Source organism: Battus philenor, unplaced genomic scaffold, assembly GCF_028537555.1.
Source record: "Battus philenor isolate CCGP_79_NKW_IND1 unplaced genomic scaffold, ilBatPhil1.0.hap1 SCAF_13, whole genome shotgun sequence".
In the NCBI taxonomy this organism is placed as follows: Eukaryota; Metazoa; Arthropoda; class Insecta; order Lepidoptera; family Papilionidae; genus Battus; species Battus philenor.
The window spans coordinates 12,058,557-12,080,230 of NW_027181675.1; the positions used below are offsets into that span (position 1 = coordinate 12,058,557).

Genomic DNA, 21,674 nt, shown 5'->3' on the forward strand with positions numbered 1-21,674 from the left:
GGGAAGTACCTGTTGGTGACAAGAATATGTGCATTCAAAATATGATTCAAATTTTAAAACTGCATAGGCTCTAGAGAACAGATCTTTTAAAAATGCATAAAAAATAGTATAATATCTATTATATAGTTTCAAAATTGTGTCGAAAGTATGAAAATCAACATTTTCGTTGTCTCTATCACTGTATTCGTATCTCATTTCCCCATCTTTAGAAACATAACTCTATGGCCTACACTAATCGATAAGATCCATCAATTTATATAACCATCACACCGCGTCGTACCTTCACCTGTAACATGTAACAGTAACATGATAAACCGATAAAATGTTGTGAATGCACACCACTAGTTATATATTTTTAGGTTGACGCTGTGAGTGAGAAACGATTTATTAGAAATTAAATATTTATTAAAATATACGTTTTAAATACGAACGATGGCGTCGCTAGAATTGTTAACGCCACATTTATCAAAAATCAAAATACCTGCGCCACAGCAGATAGTTTATAAAGATGAATGTGTTTATTCATTTGACAATCCGGTGAGTTGCAAATTGTTTTGTAACCTATTATAACAAGAGATTAAATATATTCTAATAAACAGTTAATTATTCTATTCTGGTACATGACAACTATTACATTGTACTTATTTATCCTTTGTTTTAGATTTTCTCATACTTAACATTTTGTATTTATTTATGAATAACAATATTTATTTCAAATTCAAAGTAGATTTAGTTCGATACTTTATTTATCTTATATGATTTTTATAATATTAGATGGGAAATGATAGTAAATATCGATGTGTTTTGTAGTTGAATATATGCACATTGCCGATTCTGTAGCGAATTTTAATTTTAGAACAGGGTTATGAAATAAGACAAGAAATGTACCTATTTCGATTTTTTTATTATGAATATTATGTTTAAGAACCACAACCAGTGTTGTTCTTTATGATTTTTATTTGATATTAAATACTTTTTTCTATTGGAAGTCTTACAAACCAATACAATAACTATACATCTATCTTATTGAACAAATGTGTCCTATCTTTTTATGAAGTACAAATTTGTTAGCAGTCTCTTGTTAGTTGTACTATAAACACAACTCCATAAAATCTCCATAAAGTAAACCTTAAAGCCAAAAACTTACAACCAAAGTGATAAGCTGTCCACTGCATATGGACATATCTGTCCAAACTCCCTGAGTGCATATAAGATCTGCCCGAAATAAAGTAGTCTATGTTAAATTTCATCACATTTAATAATAGTTTTAAAATTGCTTGTTTTGGTTGTACTACAGACCATAGGATTATTATTATTTATAAATTGTTCCTGACACTGACAGGCACCATGTTGTGGCACACAAAGGGTTAATTATGGAATTCTTGTGGAGCGAGCATATCCATTAGCCTCAAAAATGATTATGCACAATGTGTACTGTATTAATGTTGTGTAATGTAATGTTGTGAAAAACATTTTAGTTTGTTGTTCTGCGCTTGTATTTTTTTTACATTCTTATTAATTCAGCAGTGTAAATATATATTTGCTATATCTTTGCTAACCTTCCTTTAATTAACTATTTATACTAAAGATTTTTTTACATATAAAATGAACAAATACTTTTTTTATACACAATATGAAGGAGTTCTGGTTAATAGTCTCACAAAAACATCAGCTTCCTTAATAATGCAGATAATATGATGATAAAAAAATTTCAAGTGAAATAAAGTGATAATAAAATTAAAGCTAAAATTTGCTGCAAGTACATAAAAATAAAATTATTTTTGTATTTTGCAACTTACAGATGACATGTAAGTGGATGAATATTCAATGTTTTTGGGGCATTTGAAATAAATGTATTTAAAATTTTAAAATTTGTTAATCAATAAAATAATACATTGATGAATATATTTTAAGAGCCTCCTATCACCTAGGTTCCTAAAATCTAGATACCTGTTGTCTCAATATCAAAAATTATGAAATTAATTTTGATATCTTTATCCAAAAAACAACAAGCAATTATTATTCTTGCCTGGTTTAAAATGTAAAGTAATTGTAGTTTAGAAAGTTGCAAATTATGTTGATTTAAATATTGCAAGTGTTTATTCATCACATGTGCAAGATTTTTGTAATTATTTTATCATCATATTTTTAGTTTTAGGGCATTAACTAGTGGAGATTGGCCCTCTCATAGATTTCCAGTATGACAGGTTGAAAGCTGCTTGCGTTCAGGGTCTTCTAACAACCTTAATAAAGTTGTCTATCTACTTTGGGTGCTCCTCATATGCTACTTATGTCTTTATTTATTTAAGAAATATGTATATATATCTACAAAATGTTACAGTTACTTTGAAATAACGAAACCTCGATAGTTCAAGCCATTTTACAAATTTTAACCTTTTTGCAAGCTATAATATAAAAAACTATATATTCAAAGGGAGTGCAACAGTTTTAATTTTTTTTACAAAGGCACAGGCTACAACCACAAGATGGCATATCATATCTTGTAATCATTCAAGTTTTTTTATGTACAGAAGATCCAAAGGTGAATGGATGACACTGATATAACCTTTTATCATCATCACCATCATTGGAGTTATGTTCTCTAATGGACATGAGCCTCCGCCATTTATTTTCAATATGTCCAGTTGGAAACAGCTAGCATCCAGTGCCTTCCTACCTTAACATGAATGTCTGTCCACCCACGAGACAGGTCAAGGTCTCCACTCTAGAACCTCAAGGCCCTGGCGGCCATCTGTGTGCTATGTGCCCTGCCTACTACCCCTTTAACTTGCTAATCCGCTATGTTTCATTAGTTATTTTTATTTATCAATGGATGTTCTTATTTTCTATTTGATCTTATAGAGAAACAATGACCATAGAGAAATACTTTTATTTTCATAAAAAAATATTAGCCAGTTTTTAAAATTACGACTATAGAAGGGGGACATATTTACATTTTAATTTTATTACTAAAAAATAATACACAGACATTCAAAATTGGTATAATCAACTAATTCATATAAGGTTGGTAAACTTATACCACAGATATGCATTAAAATATATATGTGTATGAAATCTGGTTATTATAACATAGGTTTCATTTTTTAATATAAATATTTAATAAAAAACATTATTTAATATTAGGCTCACATTATTTTTTGATATTTACTTTGCAGACAATATGCTTTGGATAAAAGCAATAAAATAAATTCCAATGGCTACTGCTAAGATATTACACTTTAAATAAACTACAAAGCTTTTGGACTTCCTTTTTAATATAAATGTGATTTTTCAAAAAGAAAGTGGTGATTGATGAAAGTTTTTATTTATGTTTTGAATACCAATGGATACAACACTAAACATACTTACAGAGAATTGTTCACAACATTTTAAACTGGAGTGATTGCATTTTCTTTGAAGTATTTTGTGTTCATGAAATTTTTAACAGTTTGATATATATTTGCTACCACATTAAATATAGATGTTCGCATGCCGTCCATAGAGTATGAACAGAACAACAAAGATAAAAATGTATCAAACATCACAGGGGTCCAGAAAAGTATATTATATAATAATTCTCTTGTCACATATGTTTTCATATTAGATTTTTTTATTTCCATTACATGTATCTTTGTTAAAATCACCACAGATATTGTTATAGGTACAAAATAACAAGTAACAACCAATGCAAAGATATAAAGTAACATGTTTTGGCTATCTACATAACAAATTTTTGTACAAAAATCATTTGATTTTGGTCTGCGTAAAGATCTTGATTCATTTGTAAATGAAAAGTCAGTATTATTATTAAAATTAGCAATAATATTCAAAACATTATTTAAAATTGAATCAACATTTTTTGTCTCGTTCAAATTTCGATGATTATATTCATACACTTCAAGATATTCAACAGGCAATGAATAATCAGTACTATTAATTCCTGTTACATTTGTACATGTTTCTGTAAAAAAGTTTAACATTGTTATACAAGAGTTTTCAGCACTTCTCTCTTCACCTGTTCCTAATATTGGATTAGCTCCAAATGGATACATTAATAAAGCTATCATAACAGGAATGATCCACTGCAAAACTATAATTGAATGTGAGAAATATCTTTTCCATTTATGAAATAAATTATAAAAACTTATTTTTCTTTCCATATCGACTACTTCACTAATTCTTCTGACAATATTTTCCTCGTTTTTCTTTTTAATGTCATGCAACATTTTATAGTGCATGTAATTATCTATTATGAGGCTCAAAAAACTATTCACCAAAGACACAATGAGAGGACCATAGCTTATCAATACTGAAATAAATCCACAGTCCAGAGTAACAGTGTCAACTCGCCTGTTTTTCAATTGGGCAGTTCTCTCCTCCAAATCCTTCATGTTTAGACTGGTTGAGCTTAAATTATACACAGACCTGCTGACAAAAGCTATTCCAATGCAGATTAGAAGAATATTTTCAGATAGCAACACTGATGATATAGTTGTTTGACTTTTTCTTATGACTCTTCTTAAATTCAGCAAACTTAGTGCGAAACCACATATGATAAGAAATGTTCCTAAACTCAAATCCAATTTATTCATCATAGTGAGTGCTTAGAGTGACTGCTTTCAAACAAATGAGCTTATATCCAGTCCCTAATGTCGACTTGTCATGGTGATACGCGTTATCAATGTGCAAATTATGGGGGTCCATGTTCCATAGTAACTTATAATTCCTTTGTTCATTTTTATTTTTTTTAAATATAAAAGCAATCATGACAAAAATTACTATGAAATCGCTGCAAGAATATTTGAAATGCTACGAAACATTTTGTTATTACATCCACATTTGTAATTTTAAAACAAATTTATAAATGGCTTATACATTTTTTTTTATTTTTAAATCAATATAACCGGTTACCTTACCTTAGAAAATATTTATCGACAAATGACAAATCTTTTTTTCCCGCCAAAATTAGATGGTGGCCATTTTGTTTTTCTATATCGAATTACAGAATGCTTGTAATTGTTTCGTTATATTTTTATAAGATATAGCCGAAGAGGTTATAAGAATAAAAGAATTATTGAATTGAGCTTCCTGTTCAGTGACATAAATGATTGACCGACAAGGCCCCAGGAGGGAGCTCTCGAGGACAGTTATAAAAAAAAGTTTAGACTAAGCGCTCTCTGCGGTACAAAGTATATTTTATTATTATCGAGTTCACGTGACATCGTCGTCTGCCCGCATAACGCAGCGCACTTTTTTAAAAGAAAATCAATATTTATATCAACTATTACCATAACAATTAGTTTCTGTTCTTTTCACACATGTATTATAATTTATTTTAAATTTCGAATTTATATTTTGCTTTTTTATTTTATCATACTGATATGAATAAATTGATTTCGGAAAAATTATTATAAATGTTTTCAATATGACTTTTATATATTTAAAAGCTTTAAAGACTTGAATGCATTTGTTGTTAGCTAATATATAAAAACATCCTGTATAAAAATTAACGGTTTTAAGTAATAATAAATAACGTAATGATAATATAGTATGTAAATAAAGTAGGGTTTTTTTAGAGTTGCCACCTTATGCAGAATAATTGGAAATAGGTGTAAAAGCTTTTTGCTGACACATGAGCTATACATATACTCCTTTTTAATTATTGATGAGTGTTTATTTAAAGTTATTATAATTCGACATTATGGAGACGACTTTTAATGGTTATTTATATAAAATATATTTTAATAAAAGAAATTAAACATAGTCTAGGATTTTTTCGACACAAAAGTGCTTTCTATAGTAAGTCAACTTATATAAAAATCCATAGTAATTTCTCTGGGTATATCGTAAAAGATATGTCGTAGTGTATACAGAAATAAAATACTTATTTCGCTGCATTTACAGGAGTCCGAAACTGGTCTCTTCATCTCGCTTACTTCGTTTCTGGGCTTTGGTCGCAACTATGTGGAGCAGTACTTCCAAAAAACCGGTAATGCTGTTTTCCTGCACATCCAGAGAGAGAAAAAACCGGTAAGTTTTTTTTATTCGGATAAGTATATCTGCTTGATCAATCCGAGATATGTGAGCGGCAGAACAAGGGAGGTAGTCAAACATTTTGATGTTCTCCCTTCTACTACCTCCCTTAAAGAAAAATATTTGTATTTTCCTTAAACATCTCGTGTGCGTCTTGTCAGTCGCTCCCTCCTCAGTTTTGCCGCTCATGTACCTCAGGCGGTGACTAGCACTTCTGAGGACACTCATTTATAGAAATTACTTTCAAATTAATCCAACCATTTGAATTTTTATGGTTGCTAAAACTTAACAAACAAATATTTTGCATAAAATATAATAGATCAGGGTTGGCCAAGCTCCATGTTAGTGGAAACTTTGTTTTATTTTGCAAACCGCAATTAAATTCGTATTTAAAATGTATGGAAAAATATAAATAAAAGTACCATAAACATGTTTATTGAATATATATATTATTATTTTGTCCATGTTTATCGGCAATCAGTCTCAGATTATAAGCAGATTTGTTCTTCTTTCTTTGACTTGTTAAATCACTCTTCAGCAGGAGATATCTCCTATCCTCCTGTCCTTCAACCATCTGTCACCAAGTTTTTGTATGTCCTGGCATTTCAATATATAAAAAATTAAATATTTTATTTCTTTCGTTAATTTTTCAAAATTTTGTTGATAATTGGTGACAGCACCTTTCAGTTATTATTATCAATGTTGGTTAATAAATACTGATTGGTATTTTAATCTTAGTACTCTAGTACAATTCACTAGAGCCACAAATAATCTTTCAAAGAGCCTCAAGTTGGTGACCCATACTGATAGATATTAAATTTATAAACTACACTTTCGAATTACCCCCCTTACCAATCAAACTGCCCCCCTGTGAGGCCTGATCCCACGGTGGAAAACATTGGACTATAGCAAATTTAAACTTGCGACTTGTTTTTCTGCTTCCACTACTAGAAGAGTGAGGTCATACTCGCTGTAATCAGGCATCATGGATTTTGAACAACGCGTTAAATTTTTTTTAAGTCGCAAAGTGCCAAAGAAGCCAATGAAATGTTAAAAATAACGTATGGTAGTAATGAGATGACGTTGGTTGGGGGTGAACAAAGGTCGGAATGTCTTTCGACTTCTAAAACCGACGAAAACGTGCAAAGAGTAGCAAACATAGATCGACTAAACTTTCGATTGGCGATACTAGATCTTTTCACGGCGTTTGCATGATGAGAGACGGAAAATGGGCCCACGTTTCTTTCGCTAGTAACTAGTAACTCGAATTTTTACTTACCTTACTCTTTGTATTTAACATGCAATTTCTTCTCAGAATTCTCACAATTTCCGTTATTGAAAGAGCTACGACAGAGCACCGAAAAAGCCCTCTGAAAGAAGTATTTAATAAGAGCTTCCAATCGAGGAATCTACGTTGGGATAAGTGCATCTCTTACCAAGAGATTGTACTTTAAAGATTATGTTAAACTTGATGTTAACTTAATACTTTGTTCCTAGTAAAATTAATCATCGTATTTTTAGGTCATACCTCGTACTTTATTGTACCTATGTAAGGAGTCAAGACAGTGGCGTAGCTATGGTATTTGGGGCCTGGGGCAGATTGGGGCTTGGTGCCCCCCCCCCCCCCTCTCCCCTAAAGATACTAAATTATTTTAAAATTCAGAACAGAATGTAGTTAATATATATTTTTTGATTCAAAATAATAATAAATATATTTAAAACAACACTTTATGTGTTTTGCGAATGAAAGGCTTAAACACTGTGTATATTATTTTTGTAACCGTTTACTTTTTTTAAATGTTCATATTATTTAACAACTTTTTAGCACAAAAATAGTAAAATTTGATATTCTTTTTATGTTATTAACTTTACATTATGGTTTTCATTTTTCTTTTAACATTTCATTATTCATCATTCAAAAAAAATATATTTTCAACTTTGGTGCCCCCCCTGCTTGTGGTGCCTGGTGCGGCCGCCCCGCTCGCCACCCCCTTGCTACGCCACTGAGTCAAGAATAATCATCTGTAATGTAGAATTCACGCTACTTAGCCAGAATACCGTATTGAGAATGTTCCAACATTTCGTTAAATATAATCGTTCACTTTTATGCTTTCAACAAAAAAAAATCCACATAGTTATTTACTATTTCTGAAACTATTTATTTTTGGAAAGAGTGTACCATTCGCAATAAAAACAAACAAGGTATACATTTTTTGTAATGAACCTGCTATTTATAGCCACCAGTAATTTTTCATATTTTTTACCTATAATCTTTCAATTGTTTTTTCTAACCGCCATTTTTAATTAACCTTCTAATATTTAAATTAAAAAGATTAATAGATAATTAAATGTTTTTTTTTTACAGATCCCTGAACCGGAGGTTACGGGGGACGGTCCAGAGAAAAAGATAACCCGTCTCGCGATTGGAGTCGAAGGCGGATTCGAACCCGACAGCGGCAAGCCGAAGTACACATATACTGATCACTATAGCGTCGTAGTGCTACCCGGCTTCCACACGTACCAGTGGCCTGACGCTTCGCTACCTGAAGTGGTGGGTATATACTCTTAACCAATGTGTAATGAACTTTGAAAATCTCCTAAAAGAAATTATGTTCTCGTATGAAAAGCGTAGCGGGGTGGATAGATCCCATACTAGACGGACCAACGACACAATCAGTCTTGGAAAATGGTTAGATGCGGGCAGAACAAGACGGGTCATCATGGCGATCTTTGGATAAGGGCTGTCCCTTGCAGTGGTTGTCTATCAGCTGACTGCTGAAAAGCTTTTGTTTATGTTGCAATTACAATATTTTTGCTTTCATCACCAGTTATAACAATATTAAATGTTTATTATTTACTTACACTTAAAATTAATAACGTGTATGTTTGTGTAAGAAAATTCATATTATACCTGTTTTCTTAAAAAAAAAAAAACTAAAATGAACAGTATGAGAAATCACAGGTATGACAATAACATATTACAAATACTTCCTAAGCACTAATTAGGCTAGCAGACAATGGTTCACAAGGTAGTAAGTAAGGTAGAGGTCCTATGTTTGAAGGTCTGTGACCCCTACTCTAGTGCCTAAAGGACCCGGCGGCTATCTGCTCTACTTTATGTGGCCTGTCCTTTGCCAATCAAGGCTATGTCAGTAATTTCATTCATCAACAAATCTCATTCCTGATTGGATCTCTTAAAAAGATTCAGAGCATAACCCTCACCATCGCTTGTTGAGAGACTGAGTGAATTAGACTTAATGTGAGAGTCTACAAAAGTCTATCTGAAGTCTTCTGCCACTGATATAAATATATGAATGGAAAAACATGTAACTTATATAGTTTTCTGTTTTATTTTCAGGTGAATAAATCAGTTCAAGCAATCATAGATGCGGAGTCGCCATTTAAAATGGCAGAAATGGCCGCAATGCAAGGAACTTGGGATGGCGAGACAAGAGAGGTTTCGACGTGAGTATTTACAAGTGACCGCTCAGTTTAAATGCGAATAGTCCAATGTTTAACCTCGCTGAATTGGCGAAAATAATACATACGTATATATGTTTCTTAATATACATTTTTGAGTATTTTATTTCCAAATTCTTACATTAATTACGTTTGCAAGCGGTATCAGCTGGCCTAAAATATACAAGAATATGGATAACCGAGTCCCGTGCTAAAATTAGCACTGTAGTATGAATTAAATCAGGAATACTTATATGGCCTGCTAAGAATTGATAAAATTGAATTTATTTTATAGATTATTATCTCTGACACACAACATTTGATCCAAAATGACCATCAATCAAGACTGAATGATGCACAATAAGAAAGCTTTTTACGTGTAGCTACCTCGTTATTTGCAGCATATATTAAACAGCTTGTATCAACAAAACAGTGCCTTGCTCCTTATTAAAAATTTTAAGTATATTAGTTTATTGTTCTTTTCTTCTTTGGATTTCAATTCTTTACATAACATACCTTGTTAAGGTAGTCTGAAAATTCTTAATGCATTTTACTTCCAACTGGTCTTATTAGAAATCTAAGGTATGTAAGTGTATGTTCCTGAGTAAACATCTTATGACCGATTGATAGTAATAAAAAGATTGCCATTCAACACCTGAACCACTTGCTCTTGTCAATCATTCCTTCAGGACTACAATTTTTACTCTCCTATTGTGTGGACAAGAAGAGAGTTACATTGGAATTGTATTCTTACTGGCTAAAACTCTATCTTCTTTTAACACATGTTCAAACTAAGGGACTGCATACGTCATGACTGAAAATGTTTATTGCCATATTATTATTTGTTTTAGGCACGCATTAAACCTCAAACAATTAGATAACGGGGTAAAGATACCTCCATCTGGGTGGAAATGTGCCAAGTGTGACTTGACCACGAACCTATGGCTCAACTTGACTGATGGCTCTGTTCTTTGCGGAAGAAGATTTTTTGATGGCTCTGGAGGAAACGATCATGCGGTGAGTATTATTTATTTGCATATCTTAATATATGCAAAAAAAATTACAATATACAGTCTTACGAAATTTCTTCCAGATAACGATAGTATGTAAAAGTAGCGGGTAGTTAATGTGTGTATACATACATATATGTTAATTAATTCTAAAACTATTAGTTTGCCGTATAAGGTACACTGACAACTTTGTTAAAATCGTTGGAAGAAGCTGACATCTAACTGGGGGACATATGTCCAGTTGTGGATGTTGTACTGTGATGGTAGTAGGAGCCTAGTGTTTAAGAGACTTGTGTCGTAGATAACAATCTATTGGCGGAAAAATTGCAATATCTTTTATTGCGAATTATACATATGTGTAATTCATGTATATATTATCCCTTTGCGGTTAATGCCTCCACAGTGGCGAAATTCGCAAGTCGTCGTAAAAGTTGGAGCACCACCTGACTGACGGCAAGATGTCATTAAGAGGAAAGGAAAAATTTATGGATCAGTAGAGTTGGGATCATTAGAAAGTTAGCCACCATGTTGCACATGTTATTTAAAATAATAAAAAGAAATCGTATAGATCACCAAATTTATGTTCAAAATTTAAATTTAAACAGTGTAATTCCAAAAAATGGAGAATGTAAGTTATGACTGTGAAGATAATGAGAATAATGATAATGAATTAGAATTTGAAATACATAATGAAGACATGAACAGTGAAAGTGACGATAGTGATGATTACATAATTTCCCCTAAGTGATAGTACATTCTACTAAGAATTGAAAGTGACATGGAGAATGAAGATGATGACGAAGAAGTACTATTAAATACAATAAATCAGTTTCAAGGAATTATGTGTTTTCTGATATCCATATATTTGCTTTAAATCTATAAGGGGGAAATAACTCTCAAAAGTAAATTTGTTCAGACTAGCTGGCATTCCCATCAGAGAAATTTGTCGATTGCAAAGGGTTATATCCTCCGATTTAAGTATATGCATATTAGTATTTTTGTGATAAGTATGATGTTAATAATGATGATAATGTCCATATAGAATAACATAATCTGTGCATAATTCATTTGTGTAAGGTAAGGAGAGCAGATTAGATTCCCGGGATACAGTCCTATATAATACAATGTGTGTGTTAATTATATAGGATTGTCATTGCTTTGAATAAGTTTCCAGAGGATGGGCAGCAACGGCCTCTGCATACCATATTACTGCTATGTGATTGCCAACCTGCCCGTCAAACGTGGCGATTTTGGTATATCCCGCCATAGATATTTTTGGGAAAGGCCTGTCTGGCAGTGGGCCTCTATGGGCTAAAACAACGATGAAATTAATTTTAATTACATTGTCACAGGTCGAGCATTACCGTTCAACTGGATACCCATTAGCTGTGAAGCTAGGAACGATAACCGCTGATGGAAAGGGTGATGTGTTCTCCTATGCAGAAGATGACATGGTCGAGGATCCTTACCTGTCAGTTCATTTAAAACATTTTGGAATTAATGTGCAACAGTTACAAAAGGTAAGTCTATTCTGTATTTGTTCTGTAAGAATAATTTCATCATCTCTATAGTTTTCCTTTATAATTGTTCTTCCTATATTCCTCAATGTCTAAGTAATGCTTACAACCAATGTTTGATACCATTGTAAGTTTAGTACAGATTTCTTTTTAAGTGTCCCAATCATTTACTTTACTTTTCATTACTTCCTTAATTTAAATGTTTGTTCTGTTAAAAGTTATCTACTTAGATATTTTTAAACCATATTGTTAATAAGTATCACAAATGACAGATGTGTTAATGAAGGAGTACAATATTATTTGTTCATTTTTTTGGACCGAATTGACTGCTGCCCAAATGGCATTTGAAGATACCGCGGGTAAAGGTAAAACATCTTAAAATAACGAAGCTTGAAGGCCGAGTTTACCTGATTGAATGGAGCTCTTAAATAGGTTCCATGAACGCTCCATGGAGCGACTAGGCTCAATGCCCCCATAAAGGGACGTCGCCTTAGGCTGTCACTCGTCCATGACATCTGCTTAGCTTTCCGATCTTGTATCGCCCTAGCCCGAGAGGGCTTATCCTCGGTACATCTCAAGTATGATGTTGTGTGATACAAAAAAAATCAAGAGGCAGTGTTATCAGGAAATATGATTAGTTCCAAACAATTATTAAATATTTTTGTAGTTTGTATTGGGTCTCAACTAGAACCCCCCACCTTGGTAGGGTGGATATAATAGATCCATTGCATCAAACGACTCATGTTTCTAGTAATTTTTACTATATAGTAAGGTAAACCCGCTGTTGTAAATAGTGTGAATAACATTTTGTATACTATTTTCAGACAGATAAATCGATGGTGGAACTGGAGTTGGAACTGAATCAGCGCACAGGCGAGTGGAATACACTCCAGGAGTCGGGCAGCGAGCTTCGTCCTCTCCACGGTCCCGCACTCACTGGGCTTAATAACCTCGGAAACACTTGTTACATCAACAGTGTCGTGCAGGTGTGTTAAAATCATCACTATCTACCTCAATCACCAAAGCCAAGAACAGTTCAAACTCACAAGAATATGAAAAATAACATCTCAAGCAGCAGTGTATAAAGAAAAACTGATTATTGTATATTGATTAATATGCTATTACGTTAAGATATAATTGAATTTGAACTAATTTTAATAACTATTACATCTGTCTCTGATGAAACTACAAATCCAGCTATACTATGTTACATACATATAATACATATCTTTGTCTTGCACTTTATAAGCATAAGTGCAGAATATTGTAGACTCCCTACCTCGTTTACTAACAAATGAGATATCGTTCATTATCTAATAAATACAATGAAATTATTTATCCCCAGGTCATGTTTAGAATGCCCGACTTCATTCGAAGATTTGTTGAGGGCGCTCCTGAGATATTCTCTACATTCCCTGAGGATCCAGTCAATGATTTTAATGTACAAACGTAAGTTTATAAACATTTAAATGTGTAGTTTGTTAATACAAGTATGCAACAACTTGAATGGATAGCCAATTTACTCAACGCAGTGAAGCGGATAGTCAATTGAAATTTGGTGCAGCAACCTCATGGACACCAGAGGACACGCCTTCAGATCTAACGACCATCGGTAGCACGGGCGATGTGCCACCGCCCACTGCCTCGACGAGAATTTATTTATTCTGGATTAACTAAATTAAATAATTATTACTTGTGTATCTTTAAAATTAAATATATGTAAGGTGTTTGTGTTTCACATCAAAAAATGTTAAAACAATTTTGTGCCACTATTGATAGTAATGCATTAAGTCCATAAAAATTTACTAACCTGACAAAAATTTACTAACCTGTTTCCTTTTTTTAAATGTAACCTTTTTAAAGACATCATAACCAGCCAGATACAAGTAGTAAAGCCAAAGAGATTTTATTAATACTATTTGCAAAATGACTTTATGAATTAATGTGTATTTATAGTGCGAAACTGGGAGTGGGATTGCTGTCGGGACGGTATTCGTTTCCGGAGGCAGATGGTGTTCAGCGCGGTGTGTCACCGCACATGTACCGGCAGCTGGTGGGGCGAGGTCACCCTGAGTTCATGAGCAAGCGCCAGCAGGACGCCCACGAGTTCTACCTGCATCTGCTCACACTTATCGAGGTACGGGCCTTTAAAAATCTATATAAAAATATTTTTTATCACACCTATTATATTAAACCCGTATGAAAGTCGATCAGTCTTGTTGGAGTCCAGGTCGGTTCCTGAATTAAAGTGGTCGCAAACCTCCGATCATTGTAGATAGAAATGTTGCTAATTTTCTTTCGTTATTTCTTTTCTCGACACAACCGTCGTCAAGCCCTTGAGCCTTTGACGTTTTGCTTAATATAATATTTCTAAATTATTAGAAAATTAAAAATTCTTCACTACTATTTACTACAACACTAGGATTATATGTTTTATGAACTTCTGAAATTTATTAAAGGGTAACTTAGAGACATTGCATAGGAGTGTATTGTAATATACACAGTACACACCCAAAAATAATTATTACTTACTGAGGCTTAGATAGGCTAACCTTATATATATGACCATTTTTCTTGAATTCATTAATGTTTGTTGTCATATATATGTCGAATATACATTATCGTAATGTTTTATTCACAATTTTTTTGCTCAGTTTATAAAGATTTGTATTTATATGTTCGCAGAGAAACAGCCGGCACCGCGCGAACCCGGCGGATTGTCTGCGGTTCGCGGTGGAGGAGCGCGTGCAGTGCGGGGCGTCGGGCGGCGTGCGGTACACGCGCCGCGCCGAGCACCACCTGCCGCTGCCCGTACCGCTCTCCAGCGCCGCCAACCGCCCGCAGCTGCGCGACTACGAGCAGCGCCGCCTGGCAGCAGAAGCAGCGGGGCAGCGCCTGTAAGAACCACGCACCGATATATACACGCAACATAACATAAACATACACATATGTGCAATATCACATACACGCTGACGTGTTTGTACTCTCTTTTTAAAAGGAAATAAATTTACAACTATAACTAAAATTTAAATAATCTCTAGGTGCTCATATCAAAGGAGCTTTCTGGACATTATCTGGTATCCTGTTATAAAAGCACATACAATTTCTTCCTACACTATCTCTATGAAATTGTGTACCCATACTGCACAATTTTTTTTATAATGTCATTATTTTAACGTAATTTAGAAATTCAGTCTAATGATTTCTTTACTTACTACTCTTTTTGTGATTCTCACTAAACTTTCCTATAATTTCATGCTTTCACATATTATTTTAGGTTGTATAAAAAATTACTTAATTTACTGTTTTATTAGTATGTATAAATAAATGATTGTTGATTGAAGTTTTATCCATGCTTAGATGTGCCATTATGGCCAATACAAATGTTGTAAATATTATATTTACAACATTCAAAATTCATTATGCAGGCAAAACCTATATGTATGAGATTCATTTATTATTTTAAAGGGATCCATCACAGATAGTACGACCGAAAATACCGTTCGAGGCGTGCCTGGAGAGCTTCATGAGGGAAGAGACGGTTGAACAGTTCTTCAGCACAGCCGTTAACAAAAAGGTCACCGCTACCAAGTAAGTCACCACTCTTTACGTAAGAAAAAGACCAATATATAGCCAAATGCCAAACACTTAGAGAGGGCTCTAATCGGTGTAACTTTACTCCTGAGGATGCCCCTTGGAGAAGTGAAACATGTGTTGAGTGATTTGATGGTGGTAGTTGTGTGATTCGCATTGTTTGCCGCATGCGCATTCACCAACGGGCTGGCGGGCGGTGCACTTTATTGCACGACTACTACTGCATTGGTGGAAGTAGCTACATATTAGTCCTTTTCTTACTTAGGATGGACTTCCGTGAAATAACGCCTGAATCCATTAGATACCACTCTTTACAGCCGATAGATGTCCAATAGGCATAAGCCTGCCCAAATGATAGCCACGGCGATCCAGCGACTTCCCGCGACCTTAACTATGTTGGTGCATATGATGGAGGTTGTACTTCCACCGCATCTACCGACTCTTGGTTGCCGACCTCAACGGCCATCGGTTATACAAGCTGTTTGCCCCGCCATACTGCCATTTCAGACGAGCAATTTTTCAAGCTCCGTCAATGATCTATATTCTTCTGCGGATCTCTTTATTTCTGATTCCATCATGCAGCAAAACTCCGAGCATAGCTCTCTACATTGCTCTCTAGGTGACCTTAAGTCTTCTTATAAGACCCACCGTAACTGACCAAGTCTCAGGTCTGTATGTCATCACCGGCAACACACTGGTCAAAGACCTTCATCTTCAAGCATTGCATCGTTATTAGTAGTCAAACTATATAATTCCAAGTTTGAGAAAAAGGACAATTTTTGGATCTTAACTCGGCTGAGCAGCACTCGAGTAATAAAACATCTTGTCGTCAATATCTCCCTGGGCCGTAAGGTAAAGATCGAAGGAAGTAAATGTGATGACATATGGCACTGTAAGCAAGTCTTTTACTTTGGGCCTCATAAGCAAACATAGGAGTATGGAGAAGGTCTAATCGGAAATGGAGAGATCCATAGACGAACGTATGATCGTCATCATCATTTCAACAGAATGAAGTCCACTGCTGGACGTGAGCCGCCTTATTTTCAATAGCGCCAGTTAGTTGCCTGTCCACCTTGTGGTCAACAACGAAGAATACACGACACGCGTTGTTTAGAATAAAGTAACAACTTAGTAATTCACATTGTGAGGTGTTATTAAACTATAACAGACTACGGTATACAAGGTTATTTGAATTATCATTTTAGCCGTAAGACTTATGTCCACCGATTTCCAAAAGGACTGGTTGGAAGTGATCTGCATCTAGAAGCCCAAGTCCTGGAGGCCATTAACTCTTCGCATTATATGATCTGCCCAATGCCACTTCCAATCCATTGGGATATGTCTGTTACGTTCTTTCTTCTATGAATCTCCTAATTTCTGATCTACTAAACTATTATTTGTTCTTCAGGAAACAAATTTTAGAAAGTACATTAAAATATTTTTTACAGAATAACCCGCTTGGCAACATTCCCTGACTATTTACTGATCCAGCTGAAGAAGTTTACCATAAAGGAGGACTGGACGCCGGCGAAGCTCGACGTAGCGGTCGACATGCCATGGGAAGTATGTATTGTTAATAGTTGGATATATTTTATATTCTATAGAACTAGGTATAACAGATTTGATAAACGTACATTGTAGTACTGTTGTTATAACAAAATATTCTTTTCAAAATCAAAGTTTTTTGAAATGAGACATCATCAGAAATGAAAATGTCCAGCTATTGGAGATATAGGCAATGCATGGAAGTTTTTCCTACTTATGTAGGATAGCTAAAGCTTCTTCTTCTCAATCATTACTTCATTACTTATGCGTTTGACAGAATCGACCTGGTTTCCTCAGCGCAGTAATAATAAGGTTATTCAAATGACTTGATTAGACCAGTGGGTAGATGATCTTCCATGTGATCTTTATGATTCTGATTCTTATTCTTTTCAGCCGATAGACAGCCATTGCAAGACTTAGGCTTCCCCCAAAGATCGTCACTATGAACTGCCTTCCACTGGCCTTTAACTATCTCGTGGAGGAACACACCTAGTCGAGAGTCTACTGAAGCCGCGTCTACGGGCTCGTGGTCGCCATACGAAGTCCTTGCGGCCCCAACGCCCATCAGTTGCATGAGCAGGGTGCCCCGTTCACTGCCATTTTAGACCAGCTATTTTTCCAGCTATGTCAGTGACCTTGATCCATCATATCCGATATGTGGATCTCACCATATCCGAGTCGATATGCAGCGAAACCCTGAGTATAACTTTCTCTTTTGCTCTTTGGGTGACATTGAGCTTTCTTATAAGGCCCTTGATTCTTATTATTCATTTATAATTATGTAGTTATTAAAAATTAAATAACAAAATTTTCCAGGTGGATTTAGGTTGCCTAAGGGGCCGTGGTCTGCAGCCCGAAGAAATTCTGCTACCAGAGTCCAACCCAGAAGTTCCTGCACCTGTGTACGACGAAACATTATTGGCGCAATTGGTAAGACGTTACTTTCATAAATCATTTGATAGAAAACTAATAATTAAATATTATCAGTGCCCACAAAAAATAATTTTGCTTGTAGCTTTTGGCTGTAAAAGGAGTCGATAACTCATATATATTGATAGTACAAGGTGTCGATTATTAATATATGAAATCAATATATATATATATATATTTATATATATATACATATATATATATATATACATATATATATACATATATATATATATATATATATCTGTCTGAAGTGGCAGTGGTCTGAGCATATTTTTGGTGTAACTGACCGTTGTTTGAGCTGAAAGATTCTCAAGTGGATAGACGTGGTGTGTATAGGCTCTACTAGGCCCACTAAGTGGACCGACGGTAAAGTTATGGTAGCGGGGAATCACCTGCTGCGGGCAGCGCGAGCTCTGTTATAAAGGCGATTTTTGGGTTTTCAATCATCATCTTTTTTATTTTAGATTAGCCCACTGCAAGGCATGTGCCTCACAGATCGCCACAATGATTCTTACGCTCATTGACAAGGTTATCATATGTATCGGCTATTTATAATCATATCTTACCTTTGTAAAACAAGCCCAGGAATCACAGTATTTGTGAGCGCAATTAATTACCGAGCTTTATTATAACTTAAAATGATTTTAGCTTATATCATGAAAATGCCGGAGGTATGGTGAACATGTTTGTTCAATTAAAATTATTTGGTGTTACAGCTGGACATGGGGTTCCCGCTGGAGGCATGCAAGCGCGCGCTGTATTACACCAACAACTCGGGCATGGAGGCCGCCTCCAACTGGCTCATGGAGCACATGACCGACTGGGACTTCGCCAACAAGTTCGAACCGCCCGGTACTCGCTCTTCCGGTGAGTACTTTTCAATTATCTAATAATTGCTATTTTAGCAGACAAAATATTCCATATTCGAACTCTGACTAGTTTTCAGCAAAATTTTATTTTATAAGGTTCCAATGCGCCAGTGGACGAGACAAGCGTGCAGAGCATAATCTCTATGGGGTTCACGAGGGCGCAGGCCGAGAAGGCACTGCGCGCCACCGGGGGTGATGTGGGCCGCGCCCTCGACTGGATCTTCAGTCGCGCAGAACAGTTAGATGCTGAAGACGCTCCACCCAAGAAGGAGGACCGCATGCTTGGCTGTCGCGACGGACCCGAGAGTGAGTAACATATATCTTAGCCTAACCATTTTCTCTTTATCACCCCAAACCTAATTGGTGGACATCATTTTGCAGACATTCCTCGCATGCAAACATTGTATGCGAGGAATGAGAAAATGCATTAGTTAGTATAAAGTGGTTTACAAGTAAAAATTGAATAGGTAGTTGCTATAGTCATTCATTTCAATAGCGATGACTTTTTAAATATGTATATATCTGTTAAAAAAAAGGTTATATAAATGCAAAACCAATGTATATCAACAGTTAACAGAAATAATAGTGTTTTAATTTTCTGCAAGTATCAAGATATCTAAAACATTTTTTTTAATTTGTATGTTGTTTCAGAATACAAGTTAGTTGCGTTCATATCTCACATGGGCACGTCCACAATGGTTGGCCACTATGTGTGCCATGTGTTGCACGAAGGACGCTGGGTCATATTCAATGACAATAAGGTGATATTTTTTTCTATACTATAACTACAGTCTTACCTGACCTCTACTGGGCTAAAGCAATATTCGTACCAAATCTTAAGTCTCTATGCTTGTACGAGTATAAACAGAATATACATACATATCTATACAGAAATTATGTAAAATTTATCTTACTTTTCGGCACCCATGTCGGTGTATGAAGACAACATCATCTCCCCGAGTGACAGGTGTTATTTTTTGAAACTTTAAGAATATTACAAAGCTATATATAGACATACCAAAAAGTTAACATGTATATGACAATATAAATGATATATATGTTAAACAAAATATCACCAATATAATAGTATATTACCATATTTTTCATACATCTATTATAATACTTTAGTATCTATTTAAGCTGTGGAACAGCAATTGAAAGCTTAAAAAATGATAACCATCATCATGTCAACTGATTGACGCCCATAGCAAGGCATAGGCCTCCCGCAAAGATTGTCACAATAACTGTTCTATTAGCATAGTACTAATATTAAATAATTTCTTCACCACTATATGTATTAATATTTATAATTTATCTTTCAGGTTGCTCTCTCAGAAAACCCTCCAAAGGAGCTCGGATATCTGTTTCTTTATGAAAGGCTGTGATGATTTACCAAAAACGATCGACTCTAAGATGTTACATATTAGACTGTGCTAATGTACACAAGGATGAAATTTAGCTACTTTCTAGGCTACATATATAATTTAACAAAAATATATTAAAATTCGAGTAAGCATTTGTGTCTTAAGTAAGTTACAGTTGGGGATCAGAATTACATGCACATTTAAAGTTATTCCTCTTAAGAAACTATAGAATCTGCTTCAATGACTTCAACTATAATTTAACAGGAAATCAGTTGCTTTACTTACTCTCAAGAAGGTATATATAGGTATACATGGTCTTTTTTACTCATCCATTCATTTTCACAGGTTATTTTTGGATAAAAAAGTATCTTCCATAATAAGCTAACACTTAAGTGCATCTGAAAGTTTGATCTCTGGATATAAGTGATTGTTTTTGTAAACTTCGAATCACTGTTGTGTGCAATTGTCAGTTATATAAATGCCCGCTACATGTCTCACGATAAAAATTATTTCGTCGTCCCAGTTCTTCGCTCACTTGCTAATAATTAATAGTAGCAATTAAACGGATTATTTAAATGTACAGACAATTTAACAGCATATCACATTTTTTTTGGTGGATACCTATAGACAACGAAATAAATAAATTATAAAAAAGATTCAAGTGTTTTATTTCAGTTCAAAAAATCAGTTGAATATTATGAATATTTGTAGTAAACCGTTTCGAGTTTGAAGATTGTTTGAATTTGAACTAGTCATGTTTTTATACATTACTAATCCATTTTTTAATTAAACACAATGGCCAAGCATTCATTTTAACGCTCAATGGTTTTCGGACAAAAATCTTCAGTGGAACCCTCACCTTCAACACTCATAGTTGAACTTGGCAACTAACAAACTGCTACAGCCAGACTAATATCCTTTACTTATTTTCATAGCGTTCACTCCTATGGTAATTTGTTATGGTGCAGTGCCGCTTATAATTCTATATTTCTTTTTATATAGAAAAGAGAGGGGGATGGTTATATATAACTTAAAAGCGATATAAAACTTAAAAAGAGATTACATGAGAGATATTTTTAAAGAAATTAGCATTCTAACGATTGCTTGGCAATACTTTATTTATGTGACGTAAATTAAAATCTTTTATGAAAAATTGAGGAAGACACGTGATAAATCCAAGAAATGAGAATAAACTGGTAACACCAAAATTTTCACAACATAGTTTAGACCTTCATTTTTTAGTTCTAAAATTATTCTATAAATCCTGTTATATCATTCTAGTTTTTAGTTGTTAAAAATATATGGAACTTGGGTTGTTGATTACATGATTGATATTATAATGTACATGTG

At 34.3% G+C, this 21,674-nt stretch overlaps 1 protein-coding gene across 1 annotated transcript; it reads left to right on the forward strand.

Moving 5' to 3' along the window:
- Positions 1-282: 282 nt before the first annotated feature.
- On the forward strand, positions 283-20,978 carry Usp5 (ubiquitin specific protease 5). Its single transcript, XM_068776984.1, has 17 exons — positions 283-537; positions 5,905-6,030; positions 8,399-8,584; positions 9,392-9,498; positions 10,344-10,509; positions 11,855-12,022; positions 12,844-13,005; positions 13,365-13,468; positions 13,976-14,156; positions 14,705-14,916; positions 15,488-15,610; positions 17,062-17,176; positions 17,975-18,088; positions 18,808-18,958; positions 19,057-19,266; positions 19,612-19,721; positions 20,283-20,978. The coding sequence occupies exons 1-17, from the start codon at positions 433-435 to the stop codon at positions 20,343-20,345; spliced, it is 2,403 nt and encodes an 800-aa protein (XP_068633085.1). The 5' UTR covers positions 283-432; the 3' UTR covers positions 20,346-20,978.
- Positions 20,979-21,674: the final 696 nt, after the last annotated feature.

Excerpts from the sequence above, each read along its gene's own strand:
- Usp5 (XM_068776984.1), top strand. The coding sequence starts at position 433 with ATGGCGTCGCTAGAATTGTTAACGCCACATTTATCAAAAATCAAAATA. Across the intron at positions 13,006-13,364 it reads ACATCAACAGTGTCGTGCAG|GTCATGTTTAGAATGCCCGA; the intron begins GTGTGTTAAAAT and ends ATTTATCCCCAG. Across the intron at positions 14,157-14,704 it reads ATCTGCTCACACTTATCGAG|AGAAACAGCCGGCACCGCGC; the intron begins GTACGGGCCTTT and ends ATATGTTCGCAG.